General features: G+C 42.8%; 1 protein-coding gene across 3 annotated transcripts; it reads right to left on the reverse strand.

The window, feature by feature from the left end:
* Positions 1–410: 410 nt before the first annotated feature.
* Positions 411–12,766, reverse strand: LOC311046521 (receptor-interacting serine/threonine-protein kinase 3-like). Of its 3 annotated transcripts, none has more exons than XM_084058873.1 (9): positions 12,660–12,766; positions 10,608–10,776; positions 10,158–10,485; positions 9,078–9,220; positions 8,928–8,980; positions 2,813–2,980; positions 2,445–2,540; positions 1,415–1,483; positions 411–942 (listed from the first exon to the last, which is right to left on the reverse strand). In XM_084058873.1, the coding sequence occupies exons 2-9, from the start codon at positions 10,745–10,747 to the stop codon at positions 416–418; spliced, it is 1,524 nt and encodes a 507-aa protein (XP_083914999.1). In that variant the 5' UTR covers positions 10,748–10,776; positions 12,660–12,766; the 3' UTR covers positions 411–415. The 3 variants fall into 3 exon arrangements, with proteins under 3 accessions (XP_083914999.1, XP_083914997.1, XP_083914998.1); XM_084058871.1 differs by having other exon boundaries at positions 1,415–1,513; XM_084058872.1 differs by lacking the exon at positions 12,660–12,766 and adding an exon at positions 12,158–12,228 and having other exon boundaries at positions 1,415–1,513.
* Positions 12,767–15,775: the final 3,009 nt, after the last annotated feature.

Raw genomic sequence — 15,775 nt, forward strand, 5'->3', positions numbered from 1 at the left:
GTGTCACATCACAACATGTTGTGAGCTTGTAGATCTTTTGCCCCTCCCCCCTCTTCTTCTTTTAAATACTACTAATAATAATATCAATCATTACATCAATAAACACTGAGGAGCCTCTCTCTGTGTGTGTGTGTGTGTGTGTGTGTGTGTGTGTGTGTGTGTGTGTGTGTGTGTGTGTGTGTGTGTGTGTGTGTGTGTGTGTGTGTGTGTGTGTGTGTGTGAATTACCTGGTAGACACACACACACACACACACACACACACACACACACACACACACACACACACACACACACACACACACACACACACACACACACACACACACACACACACACACACACACGCCACAACCCCATTATACTACTACATGCTGCTACAGTATACTTCCTGCTCCTCCTCTCAGTACATCCTCCTCTATCTGACACACAGAGACACTGAGGAGCCCCCCCAGCAGAGGAACCCAGCATAGAGCGGTTCAGTGATTGTGGACTGGAAGGTGTACAGGTGTGTCAGTGTGTCAGAGGACATTGTGTAGAAGGACACAGTGCCAGCAGACCAGTCTACATACACTGATACTCTACCGGAGGAGGAGGGACGGACAGGGAGATCAGTGTCCTTCTTATTGTGACTCACAGTGTAAATGTTATGATAACCATTACATAACAGACTCCAGGACTTATCATTGTGTCCAAACACACTGTCATCACCCTCTCTGTTGATTCCTCTGTATGTCACTGCTATAGAAACCCCTCCCCTCCACTCTACCTCCCAGTAACAGCGTCCAGTCAGTCTCTCTCTACACATCACCTGATAGATCTTAAATCTGTCTGGATGATCAGGATACTGATGATCCTCATACACACGTGTCACCTTCATGTTGTTCTCAGACAGAGAGAGTTTTCTGCATGCTGTGTTTGGATCCAGTGTGAGTTCACACACATCTGATGAGAAGAACAACATACAATACAACACCAGTTTACTATCACACATTATAATAATTATTATTATTATAATGTGTGTGTGTGTGTGTGTGTGTGTGTGTGTGTGTGTGTGTGTGTGTGTGTGTGTGTTTTCTCTCTCTCTCTCACTTCCTCCTCCTTCTTCTTCTTCTTTTCTCTCTCTCTCTCTCTCTCTCTCTCTCTCTCTCTCTCTCTCTCTCTCTCTCTCTCTCTCTCTCTCTCTCTCTCTCTCTCTCTCTCTCTCTCTCTCTCTCTCTCTCTCTCTGTCTTTTTCTTCCTCTCTCTCTCTCTCTCTCTCTCTCTCTCTCTTCCACGGACCCCCATATGTGCCCCCATATATCCTCTGGGGGTCCCTGTACCTCACTTTGAGAACCACTGGTGTACTTGGTATCTAAACAATGTCAGTGTATGGAGGTTTTGTGTAAAAGCAGTGAACTGATCACCATGGACTCACATGGTAAAAAGTCCTTTCTGTCTGTGCTCCCTGCAGGCACTGGTGGACGTGAGACATGGACTGGAGGCTCTGGTGGACGTGAGACATGGACTGGAAGCTCTGTAAATACATGAAGTCATTAAACATCATGGAGGACATTAAACATCATGATGGACATTAAACATCATGATGGACATTAAACATCATGAAGTAGACATTTTGAGCAGCCATAGAGTTATGAGCATGCCCACTAGTGTCCTTTTTGCGTCCTACGGCAGCCCGTGTGTCGCGAGATATTTATTAAATACACTCGAGATGCATATTTTATTTGTTTTGCTTGTGCATGTATTTCTCCCTGCCTGCAGTTCCAGCTTTGGCCACTGGGGTTCCTATGTATGTTCTATGTGGGCGGTACCAGATCATGGTGGCTCCCTCTAGTGGTGTGGCTGTGTGTGACACTCACTCTGGAGAAGTAGTCAGTCAGGTATGAGGGTGCTGAGGGCTCTGATCCTTTGACTATCTTAAATACCAATCCCATGTTTAATTACTTAACCCTGTCTTCTACTCTGAGCCATCCCTGTCTAACAAAGTGTGTTGGAATTATGTGTCTTTTTAGGTTGAGAAGCAGATCAGTTTGTTTGGGGAAGTCTGAAGCTTAGTTTTTAATTGAGTCTGAACACTGATGAAAAGTAGCTCAATATAATCTGACATGTGCATTCTCTGACACGCGCGCGCGCGCGCACACACACACACACACACACACACACACACACACACACACACACACACACACACACACACACACACACACACACACACACACACACACACACACACACACACACACACAGTCCTACTAAGAGGTAAACTTGTAGTTTTATCAAACAGAACTACATACAAAGTACCACCTACAAAAAGCTCATATTAAGGCTACAGATTGTCCATTACAGATTCAGAGACATAGGCATAAGGATAAGAGAATAAAGCCAAGTTATGTGATCCTGCCACACATTTAAATCAAAGGTTATATTATTAATTATTGTCTCTTTACCTTCCAGAGGCTTCAGTTCTTTGAGGATTTCACAGACGGCTGCATCGATTCTCTTCTCATGTCTTGAAAAAACACGACGTGTCTCGTCAATGCATTCTGAAATGAAAAGCACCGTGAAATGATCAAAGACAAATCAGGACAAAGATATTTGACCTGGGATCTTTCTCGCTCTATGCTTTACACTTTTCCAAAATAAACTTCCGTAATAAAAGGTCTCATGCAAAAAAGACGCACGCGCCTGGTCGCTCACCTGAATGCGGATGAGCTCCAGTTGAACCCCACGGGCACGCCCATGCACCTTATGCACTCGTTTATGTCACGGTTTCAACCGGAAGTGTGTGTGAATGTAAATGAGAATGTACATTTACCTGTAAATGAAGGCCTATTTTCAGGCTCAGGGTCCCAGCATCTCTCCATGAACTCCACCAGATCTCCTAATCCAGCTGCTTGCTGGACATCTATTTTGTCCAGAAGAGGTCTGTCTCCCCTTTGAATCCTTAATTTCGCGTAGGAAAAATCCCCTCCTACACCTAGGCCTAGGACCACAATGGAAACAAGACCGCAAGGACTTTTTAGAGAAAGTGTTTGACTGTACTACTGTCTTTACATTTCTGTCTAAAAAAATATTCAATCAATCAAAAACACACACGTGTGTGTGTGTGTGTGTGTGTGTGTGTGTGTGTGTGTGTGTGTGTGTGTGTGTGTGTGTGTGTGTGTGTGTGTGTGTGTGTGTGTGCGTGTGTGTGTGTTTCCATGATTGAATATGATAATTTCACACAAACACAGACAGGCAGGCAGATAGACAGACAGACAGACAGACAGACAGACAGACAGACAGACAGACAGACAGACAGACAGACAGGCATGCAGCTGTCCTGATAGTGAGAGCAAAGTTACATTAAGTAATTTACAAAGTAACAAATACAATCATAATCAGTGTTGGGTAGTAACAAATTAATAATAATATATTACTGTAATATTATTACTCTTCCCAGTAACGAGTAAAGTAAGGTATTATGCTGCCAAAACAGTAATATAATACCATATTACTCCGACAAAAAAGGCCTCGTTACTCGTTACTGATGACGAGCGTCATTTATTTTAGCTCATTCATTCATTTAATATGTACTCTCTCCGTCTCTCGTAGAGGCAAGTTGTCGCATCATGCAAAAATAGAGTAGATCTACAAGCTATCAACGTACGTCAACAGAGATGCTTTTTATCTTGTAGATCAGTTCTTTTTAGCATGCAGCCTGCGCACAGTTATGACGTATAGCGCATGACCCGTATGCGACCGCCGCTTCGTGTATTTTTCCTCCGTTATTTAACTTCAAAAAGCTCTCAAACTTCTATTCTGAGGCATGGAATTTACTTATAAGATATCGTTCGGATATAATTTAGTTGTTTAACTTCATATATCAATATGTCAATTAATAGTTAAAGGGTCTACACCATGAATTTTAACTTTTTCTTAATTTTTGTGTGTTTTTGGTCTCCCCCACCTCTCTTCTGTTCCAACAAATACCCGACTTCGAGCATGCAGGCTTTCATAGGCTATCTGTGGTTTTCATGTAAATTGGTCTGAAAACAGTCCGTCAGATTTGTTCCCCCACCCTACGTCACGTCTGGGAACAATTCCTCCCGTTTTTCAGTTCTAACCCAAAAAAAAAAATCCAAAAAAAAATATATTTTTTTTTTTCCATTTTTTTTTTTTTTTTAATTTTTTCTTATTTTTTTTTTTTACTTTTTCCACACAGAACCAGGACATGACATGCATACAAACTGGCTCAATAGCGCCCCGTGCCAAACAGGACAATGTGGTATTGCAGGTGAAAGTGCTTTATAAGCCAGAGAGAAGTTAGTTGGAATGAGTATATCTGAGGCTTGATTTAGGCTCAAACCTTTTGAAAAACGTTTGAGGGACATAAACAATATGATATCAAATATTATTATTATTTTTTAAATTCATGGTGTAGCTCCTTTAATAATCAATAGGTCAATTAATCATGACTGAGCCTATTTAGAAATAAAAATTCAGAGAACCGTCAGGGGCAAGCAGTGACACGCATTGTATCCGAATAAAGCAACCTTCGGCTTGGCCCTTTCAGAAGTCCCCCTGCGTCACTTGTCTGGTGGTCGGGGAAAAAAACTGCTGACGAGGAGAGGAAACAGTGTTCCTCTCCTCTCCTCTCCTCTTCTCTCCTCTATATCATTGGTTCTCAAAGTGGGGTCCGGGGACCCTCAGGGGTCCTTGAGGGAGTTCCAGGGGGTCCCCAGCTAAATGATAGATTAGGCACCAAATGGACCCTTATGGGTCTGTAACTCTGAGAGTGTACAAATGTACTTGTATTTGTACACTCTGAGTTAAATTGACATAGATTTTACAATATAAATTGCGGTCCAAGTGATAGAAATGCCATTAAATGGGGGTCTGTAGCCTAATGCATGTCAAACTGGGGGTCCTTGAAATTAAAATGGTTGAGAATCACTGCTAGAGCCGTAAAAAATAAAAGTATACTGGGAATAAAAGTAATATAAAGTAATACGTAATATATTACTCTTGATTCCAAGTAATAAGTAATTTAGTAATTAAAAAAGTAATTTAAAAGTTATAATATTGTATAATTGTATTTGTTAGTTTGTAAAACATTTTGTAACATTGAAAAGTGCTTTACATGTGATGTTTATTTAATGTGTTAAAGTCCATCCCAGCAAACTGAAGATGATGGGAAATGCTGATTATAAACTTAATATAATAATAATATTGTCAGAAACCTTAAGGATCTGGAGGCAGTGGTGTATAGTAAGGCTGTCATGATACTCTACAGGGTTAGGGCTAGGGTTAGGGTTAGAGTCTACACACTACTGGCCTCATCATAATGCTATATAAACCAGTGGTGTATAGGGCTGTCATGATACTACACACTACTGGCCTCATCATAATGCTATATAAACCAGTGGTGTATAGTAGGGCTGTCATGATACTACACACTACTGGCCTCATCATAATGCTACATAAACCAGTGGTGTAGGGCTGTCATGATACTCTACTGGCCTCACCATAATGCTACATAAACCAGTGGTGTATAGTAGGGCTGTCATGATACTCTACTGGCCTCACCATAATGCTACATAAACCAGTGGTGTATAGTAGGGCTGTCATGATACTCTACACACTACTGGCCTCACCATAATGCTACATAAACCAGTGGTGTATAATAGGGCTGTCATGATACTACACACTACTGGCCTCATCATAATGCTACATAAACCAGTGGTGTATAATAGGGCTGTCATGATACTACACACTACTGGCCTCACCATAATGCTACATAAACCAGTGGTGTATTATAGGGCTGTCATGATACTACACACTACTGGCCTCACCATAATGCTACATAAACCAGTGGTGTATAATAGGGCTGTCATGATACTCTACACACTACTGGCCTCATCATAATGCTATATAAACCAGTGGAGTAGGGCTGTCATGATACTACACACTACTGGCCTCATCATAATGCTATATAAACCAGTGGTGTATAGTAGGGCTGTCATGATACTACACACTACTGGCCTCACCATATTGCTACATAAACCAGTGGTGTATAGTAGGGCTGTCATGATACTCTACACACTACTGGCCTCATCATAATGCTATATAAACCAGTGGTGTATAATAGGGCTGTCATGATACTACACACTACTGGCCTCACCATAATGCTACATAAACCAGTGGTGTATAATAGGGCTGTCATGATACTACACACTACTGGCCTCACCATAATGCTACATAAACCAGTGGTGTATAGTAGGGCTGTCATGATACTACACACTAATGGCCTCACCATAATGCTACATAAACCAGTGGTGTATAGTAAGGCTGTCATGATACTACACACTTCTGGCCTCACCATAATGCTACATAAACCAGTGGTGTATAGTAGGGCTGTCATGATACTACACACTACTGGCCTCACCATAATGTTACATAAACCAGTGGTGTATAGTAGGGCTGTCATGATACTCTACACACTACTGGCCTCACCATAATGCTACATAAACCAGTGGTGTATAATAGAGCTGTCATGATACTACACACTGCTGGCCTCACCATAATAGGGCATCGCAGTTGCGGCCACTTCCTGGTGCCACTGCAAAATACTCAATGCTTTTTTTCCCATTGACTTTTCCAAAAATATTTATATCAATTAATTTAAGCCTAGAACCAAGACATCCAGGATCCTGGTGAATCATGACCATAAAACCTTTTTTTCTGTGATTTTTTTTATTTTTTATTTAATGATATGATATACTATATTCAATAAATACCCTTTGTTATGCCGTTTTAATTTTTTTTTCACAGAATCAAACGTTTTATGGTCATGATTCACCAGGAGCCTGGATAGCTTGATTCTAGACTTAAATGAATTGATATAAATATTTCTGGAAAAGTCAATGGGAAAAATGCATTGAGTATTTTGCAGTGGCACCAGGAAGTGGGCGGGAACTGCGATGCCCTATGCTACATGCCCTATGCTACGAGTGGCAGCGGTGGCCTAGTGGTTAGAGGGGCGGCCTTGATACCGGAAGGTCCCTAGTTCGATTCCCCAATTCATCACATCGATCATGAATCACCGCTGAATAGCCCTTGAGCAAGGCTTCCATGCAGGGTCCGGCTGGAAACAAGCTTCGTGCTTAGTCCGACACCCTGGGTAAACAACAAACTTTGCTTTGCTTTACATAAACCAGTGGTTAAAGGGATAGTTCACCCAAAACATTACTTTTTTTCCTATGGATTAGTCACCCCATGGAGACTTGAATTCATGGATATTTTTTTGTTTTTGTCTCATTCCTAAGACAATAATTTGATGACCAGCGGTAGGCAGCGGTTCCGGTAGGAGACACAAAGGAAACTCTTTGTGTCTCCAACCGGAACCGCTACCGGTCATCACATTAATGGCTTAGGAATGAGAAAAACTCAAAAATTCTCCATGAATTCAAGGCTTCATGGGTGTGTTGTAATTGATAGAAAATAAGCAATGTTTTGGGTGAACTCCTCCTTTAAGATGTGTGTACAACCGTGTCCAACAGCAGCCGCACGTTGACCACCCTGGTGTTGGTTGTTACCACCAGTGGTGGAAAAAGTACTCAAATATTTTACTTAAGTAAAAGTATCAATACTGCTGTGACAAATGCACATTATATTTATCTGCTTGATCGATGGGTGTTATGTCTGATTGATATGTAACATCTGATCTAAGTTTATGCATGTTATTATATACGAGTGATATGTGACATGTTGGACACTGAGATATATGGACATTTCCTATTCACTTGAGGGGTAATGGGGCTGTGTGCTGTGGGTGATTGGAACATTGCAGCCACCCGACTTTACAAATAGAGGTGTGGCACGGGGGGAGGGGAGATAAAACAAACCGTGTACCAGTGGGAACGGGGGAGAAAACAGTTTTAACGCAATAGTTACCTGCAGCCAACTAAAAGGAACTATCGAGTCCAGCAGACTTGTGGAGGAGTTGACCTACCGCTGTTGCCGTGGAGTTTGTGGTGTTTGCGTTGAAGTCGGGAGGAGCCGAGGCCGGTGAGACAAGACCAATCGTCCAGTTTCCTTGTGGATTACAAATATAAGGGGTACCCTGAACTTATTATTATTTTGACCGTCGTCGCGGATGACGTTTGCTTTTCATTGGGGTTAAGGAACTTTACAGCCATGGAAGCGCGGTAAAGGAGAGGACCGTCGCGGGGACTGTTTATTATTTAACTAAATAGCCGGTGTGCCGTAGCTGACTTCTAAACACTGTGCGTGTGCGTGTCTGTTTACTGTTTATATTTGAATTGTGAGCCGCGGGGTTACAAAGGACAGTGGCTTTGTTTGGGTTGGGGGGGAGCATGTGAAATAATTTTTGGGCATTGATTTGTTTGTTTATTTCTTTTATTTGTTAGGGAAAGTGACAGGGACAGTAGTTAAAAACCCAAGAGGTGTGTTATTATTTACCATTTTGCGAGGTTGATTATTATTTTTGTGGTTTGAAATAAATTCACTGAAGCTAAAATCCTGCCAATCCCGTTGTTTTCTTTTTTAGTTAATAGTTAACCTTTCGGAGCAAAAGGCTGATTGTTACACTGCAATGTAGAAGTACTCTGTTACAAGTAAAAGTCCGGAATAAAAAATATCATCATTTGAAGATTTGCTGCTCCATTCACTTCTTGTTTAACTTATTACTGAAAAAGGCTGTATCTCGGCTCCTGAGCACTTTTTTTTACTATGTATTTTTGGCTGGCACAGTATGCAATTATTTTTCATTTCATTGGCACTGAATGAGTTAAGTACAACACTTGAGTAGATGTACTTAGTTACTTTACACCACTGGTTACGGCACTATATATTAAGTACTGTATGGTACACAGTATACTTCTGAATACACTGACATTCACATGCAATTATGGATCATATAAATGCACCTGGATATGGCGTGTTGTCTCCAGTCAGGATGGTCCACAGAAGTATAGCGTAGCTAATAAAAAGGAGAGGGAAACAAGTTGGAAAAAACATTTCACAAAATAACACGTATTAGATGACTTTGTATTAACAGCATTCCTTCAATAGTTCACCTGTAAACATCATAGGAGCGAACACGATGGTAGTCATCTTCAAAAGCCTCAGGGGGGATGAAGGCCAGAGTGCCTCCTTTGACACCTCTGCCCGCAGTCATCGAAACACTGTTGGACACCATAGACAAGCCGAAATCTGCTATCTATTGAAATGAAGAGGATAGAATAGTAATTTTAAGTATTTACTGTATGCTGTCCTTCAGCAGGACAGTGAAGAGACTCAGTCAGGGCAAAGGTGTGGCGATATGCAACACGGCCTGCTAATACTTGACTACATTAAAGGTAGGGTAAGTGATATTTCTTGGTATTTTATTATTCTTTTTGTTAAAAAGGTTAAAGTGATGATAATAATCATTGTTACAGAGCGTTTGTTCGGTCACAGGGGTCTCTCCAGCTCTTTAGTAAAAAGAATATAGTACATTTTCAGGTAGGTGACAACATTTAAGCCAATCAGGAGAGAGCAATGAAAATGCATTTTCTGTTTAATAAAGAGCTGGAGAGACATGGGAGTCTTGGGTCTTTACATGGGAGACATGGGTCTTTTTACTGAACAAACACTCTATAGCAATGAGTACAGAATATAGAGCTATTTAACACTTATTTTAACCAAAGTAAATCACTTACCCTACATTTAAGTGTGACAGTACTGTAATAGTGTTCATTTTCAATGAAAACAAAAATGATGTCAAAAGGTTCATTTGTTTTTGTAGAATGGAACATCACCTTGGGATGCCATCTTGGATTTGAATCAGTGGTTAATTCAACTGATTCAGTCCCATTCTTTGAGCCCTAGAACACAGGGTTATTTAACCATAAAACCCAGGGTTAGACACCAAACCACATATAGGTTGAATAGTAATTGATATCTAGCCATTTTAAGCTCCCGGCAGCCATCTTGGACTTGAAAATGTTCACATTTTGGTGGCAGTACCCTATTGTGGATTGAATTTGTCCCCATGTTTGTGCCGAATCTAGGGGGAACAAGATCAGAGGAGCTCCTTCTGGTGTTGTAGCAGTGGGCTTTACTCACTCTAGAGTGATTGACTAGAGTGAGTGACGATTGAATTGAATTGAACATACCTTGGCGTTTAACTTGGCATCCAGTAGGATATTGTCTGGTTTCAGGTCCATGTGTACGAGGCCCTTCTTACTGTGGAGGAAGTCCATGGCCTGGGCCACCTGGAGGGCCAGACGGAACGCCAGGGGCCAGGGTGGAGGCTTAGACCGGGTCTGCAGGAGGGTCTGTAGAGACCCCCCCTCCATCAGCTCCATTACTATACCCTGCCTACCTTTAGGGAGGCCAGGGGGACGGCCCTGGTACATCCCATGGACCATGGGGACATACTGCTGGTCAGCAGCTTCCATGTAATCAGCCTCTCGACACAGGGCATCATATGATTGGCCAGAGCTGCAGTGTGGGCAGTTTAGGAGGATAAAGACAGCAGTTAGTATACAGTTACTTTACTGAAAATGACAAGTCATTATTGTAAATCAACCTCAATTTAGCTTTTTGTATCATTGTCATCATACCCATCTTTAGGTAGCTTGATGGCCACTTTGCCCCAGTCCTTGTGTTCGGCACTATAGACATATCCAAATCCCCCTGAGCCAAGCAATTCCCAGTTCTCCAGGCTTTCGTCTCCAATTGTCTTTCTGCCACGCTGTGCCATCTCTCACCATAGGACAGAAAGATTCAACTCTAGAGGGACATAATTATAGGACAATTAATCTGAAGTCCTGAAACTGACTTTAACACCATATGCATGGAACTGAATGTCTTTCACTTTGAGCCATTAAAAAACAGTAGCTACACAAGCAATAATGTTAACATGCCCATGTTTAGTAAAATATGCACCGTCTTCATGGAATCAATGCATGTATCCAAACACAAAGTAAAAGCATATCCTGCACCAGTATCGGTATCATAGTTGAAGGTTTTAATGACTGACTGAGTCCTTACAACGCGTTAAGTAGGCTACTGACGTTTCAACAGAACCTTGACATGAATCTTGTCAGTTGCCCCAGCCCCTCCTCCTGCGTTTACACAGACGCTAGCTGGGATGGTTAGCAGACAGTAAACGCACAATAGGCTCTATGCTCAGCAGCCATATTGGAAAGAAACTGGACCTCTTCCTGTGTTCCTTCACAGGTGTTACCAATGATACTAATGAAGGCGCTGTTCCATTCCGGTCAAACAGAGTCAGGGTGCTGATAGTGTGCATGTTGGCTCATTGGAAACAGTCAAAGTGTGGTCACAGGTGTGTAACTCTGAGAGTGTACAAATGGAACCAAATGGACCCTAACAGGTCCATTTGGTTCCATTTGTACACTCTCAAGAGTTATGGGCGTCCATGAAATGAAAGAGTTTGACAACCACGGTGCTACACTAAATGGGACAGAGCCTTCATTAGTATCATTACACCTGTGAAGCAAGTAGAGTTCTCAACGGGCCTGAACATTAAGGCTCGGCCCTAACTGGGCCCTACTGGGCCGGCCCGAGGCTCGACCCAAACCGAACAATTACAATCATGTAATGTTAGGCCCGAAAGCCCGAAAAAAACACTACATGGTGCTAGTTGTTCAAATGATAGAGACAGAGTCAGTGTGAGAGAGAGCACACTTATAGTCGCCAAAATGGCAACTTCACATAACCAATAAAATTGTTCATACTACAAATACAAAACATGCAAAGCTACAGTTAAAGGGTATTTCACCTCATTTTATCGTGTACTCAGGTCTTTGTCAGCCCCCCGGACACTTTTTAAGTTGCTCAATTCAGTATTTAGATATTTGATATTAATTTTATCAGACACGCCCCCTTCCTATACAAACCCATGAATGAAAAAAGTCATTGAAAAAACACTGTCTTCTCACGTATTAGAAGGACAATATCAGTCACCAGGACCAAGGACGGCTGTTTTCAATGAAATCTAACATGTTTAAAATAGAGTTTGAAGTTACAATGGGTTTGTATAGGAAAGGGGCGTGTCTGATTAAATGAATATCACATATCTAAATACTGAATCAAGCAACTGTCTGGGGGGCTGACAAAAGCCTGAGTAGACGATAAAATGACCCACATTTCTTGTTCACAGCTCACTCTGCTATGCATGCATCATCTGCATTCCTCTGCCTCTCTCGACGAGTCCCCCTGCATCAGCCTGCAATTAAGTATATATCAGCAGGATGATCCATCCAATAACAAAGCAGGCGCAGCATGCCAGCAGCATGCATGCGCGCGCACACACACACACACACACACACACACACACACACACACACACACACACACACACACACACACACACACACACACACACACACACACACACACACACACACACACACACACACACAGATATTTTCCAGTTTTCTTAGTACAAATATGCAATCCACTCCTATAATACACCTTAGTGTAATGTAACCATGTTTTAATTGAACACAAAATAACCCCACAGATGACTGTTTCACTGTTTAGTTCAACTTAACTCTTCACTGAGTAAACATTTCACATCATGGATCTTACGTTAGCAACTTAGCAGCTAATGTATTATTCTGTTTAACACTGAGTTTGTAACTTACCCAGAGTTTAAAGTGGAAACAACATCAGTAGCACAGCTGTCGGTTAGAGGACTAAACGTTGTTCTTCTTCCTGAAGCGTTTGAATCTGTAAGGCGTTTTATTTTACACAACTCAATCCACTGTGTGCTCTCTCTCTCTCTCTCTCTCTCTCTCTCTCTCTCTCTCTCTCTCTCTCTCTCTCTCTACACTACGCAAAAAGTCCCCACTTCCTCCCAGGATGTTGTGTAACTCAGTGGCGTATTCGCCGTCACCCTAAGTGTGATCTCGCCTCCCCTACAAAAACACTGACTGAAAAAAACGAGCGCAAAAAACACCATTCTCGACCACAGTAGTGGTCAGGGTTGGTGTCCATTGGCTCCTCGTCCATTCACGGGCAGGCAGCCAATCACCACCGTATCCATTCAGTAGAGCGACTCTCGCCCCGGGGGGGGGGGGGGGGGGGGGAGACACACATTTAGGCCCGAAATGTAACTCCTGGAAACGCCACTGGTCTGACTGCAACTAGTTCAGACAGGTATGAGCTGTTGTCTTTCATCAAAGCTGACGATACTGTAGAATGATAATGATCTCACTTTAAAAGTGTTCTCTGTTCCTTTTGTATTGCAGTGAGAGGATATGACTGAATGGTTGAATTCTCTCACTTGATGAGTTTTCACTGTTTCTTTCTTTATTATAGTAAAGAGTCATTTAGCAATTTAACACATTGGGTGCCAGCATTTTATAACAACAGATTACGTTCGGTGCCGAAATCTCACCGTTGAGCTGTGCAGCGCTGTTTAAGCTGTAGACTCCACGACGTGCATTTCATGTGAAAAAAAGCATGCCTCCATTTGACCCGATGGTCCTGGCTAACGCCTGGAACGATAACATCTCTCACACGAGTAACAATGGTGGAGTGATTGTGCACACAAAATGAGTCGTTTTCCCCAACGTAAAATGTTTCGGAGTTATAGGGGTTTTAGAGAAGGAAATAGAACGGAGGCGGATGGGCGCCATGTTTTTTGACACGATGATGCATCTGGCCTATCCTTCTCAGAATCACCACGGGTGATCCCAGAGCTACTCCAGCCCCTCCCGTATGGAAAAAACTAAAACAAAAAAAAGACACCAAACACGGACGGTTCAGACCATGTTCGGCACCAGAGCGCCACTCTGTGAAAACACGGTTCAGACCGTGTTCGGCACCCGATGTGTTAACACACATTCTATACATGGTTAGAGCTGGATCACTGAACAGGTCTGTCAGGCCCAGGGGTCCAAAGGTCAGGGGGGTCCTCTAGAAAACTGGACCAACTGAGACCCAATGTTCCAGAATGTCAGAATCTGAACCAAAAGGACCCCCACATACAGAGTAGAGCTCTTCACGGGTCCAAAAAAAACGGACCAAACCCGAAATGGAAATGTGAAATCTGTTCCAATTCCAACCCATTCCGACATTTTTTTCAAATTACAAAACCAAACCCGAGTGGACCCGTTTATTTTCGTCCGATTCCGACCCGTTCCGATGTTTTCTTTCAAATTACAAAACCAAACCCGAGTGGACCCGTGTATTTTCGTCCGATTCCGACCCGTTCCGATGTTTTTACATTTCTACAGACCCGGACCGTAATTGGACCGGTGAAATGTGTTCCGAAACCCGATTATTTCCGAGATTTCACAAACCCGACCCTGCAGACACCACTTCAAAAAAGCGCATCAATGAAACGATACAAAAATAAATAAATATGCGCAGCTGTCCACAGAGATGTTAATTTAATATGCGTGACAAAAGGTTCTCTTTGTAAGTAAATGTGTACTTTAACACCTCGCCTCGCGCTGCGAGGCGTTGTGAGCTTGTAGATCAGCTATTTTTTGGCTAAAGTTTTCCTCAGAATAATAATCACACAAGTTACACAGCCATTCATGTCGCTGGCTCGCTGCTGCACTAACCTGATCCTAGGTCAGCCCTAAAGCATCACACAAGTTAACCAGCAGCCAGCACTGCTTTTAGTGCACACGGCACGCCACACAAAGCAGAGTGAGGACGAGAGCAGAGCGCACGGCACACACAGATTGATTGTTCATTGAATACTTCATTAACAGTTTGCAAAAAAAAGCACAGAAAGTACACACACACACAGTCACACGCACGTCGCACGCACACTTCGGGTTTTTTCGGATCCACTCGGGTATTACACATAATGAAAGACAGACCCGAGTTCCGAGGTAATGCTGCCCGATTCCGCCCCGCCCCCGACTGATCATGATAAAACACGAGTCAGACCCGTACGGGTCTCGGGTCCTCTCGGGTAATTTCGGAATCGGGGGGCCCGTGAAGAGCTCTAATACAGAGGCACATTTTATGAACAGGCCATGTAGGGAACTGCCTGGGACCCAGAGCAGTAAGGGGTCCCTGAAGGTTCATTTAAGATGGTCCCAGAGAGAGAGATTTTCTCTCAACAGTCTTAAGAATGACCTCAGCTCATGAAAGGATAAATGTTTAGTCCTTTCTGGTTGCCCATGACCTCTGACCTTTTGTATACTCTAGAACAGGGATGGACAACCTTTTGAGGCACACTTAACCCCCCCCCCAACACACACACACACACACACACACACACACACACACACACACACACACACACACACACACACACACACACACACACACACACACACACACACACACACACACACACACACACACACACACACACACACACAGCTGTGGAGGTTGCTTGAGACCACATGAAGTTGTGATGCATGTAGTGCAGTCTTGCTTGCGTGAGAACGAGCTGCTGGCAACCGCTCGCTTCTAGCTGCTGGCTAACCACAGCTGCGGAACAGGAAGCTAAGGTTGAATGCGCGCTTGCGCGCGCGCACACACACACACACACACACACACACACACACACACACACACACACACACACACACACACACACACACACACACACACACACACACACACACACACACACACACACACACACAGCTTCATTACAACATTAATTATAAAAGTGGAAAAAAGCAAATGCAAACACAATTGGTAAAAGGGTGATTTAAATGCGTTTAGACGGTTTGGATACACAGACATGAGCGTTGTAAGGTTAAATGAATGTGGGTTTGGGTTGAAG

This window comes from Gymnoscopelus microlampas (genome assembly GCF_963454915.1).
Source record: "Gymnoscopelus microlampas genome assembly, chromosome: 6".
Taxonomy (NCBI): domain Eukaryota; kingdom Metazoa; phylum Chordata; class Actinopteri; order Myctophiformes; family Myctophidae; genus Gymnoscopelus; species Gymnoscopelus microlampas.

What these genes read in the sequence shown, in the direction of transcription:
- LOC311046521 (XM_084058871.1), bottom strand. Translation starts at nt 10,747, where the DNA reads ATGGCACAGCGTGGCAGAAAGACAATTGGAGACGAAAGCCTGGAGAAC. An exon ending in ATCAAGCTACCTAAAGATGG is followed by an intron (nt 10,486 to 10,607) that starts GTATGATGACAA and finishes CCCACACTGCAG; the next exon opens with CTCTGGCCAATCATATGATG. An exon ending in ATGCCAAGTTAAACGCCAAG is followed by an intron (nt 9,221 to 10,157) that starts GTATGTTCAATT and finishes TCATTTCAATAG; the next exon opens with ATAGCAGATTTCGGCTTGTC.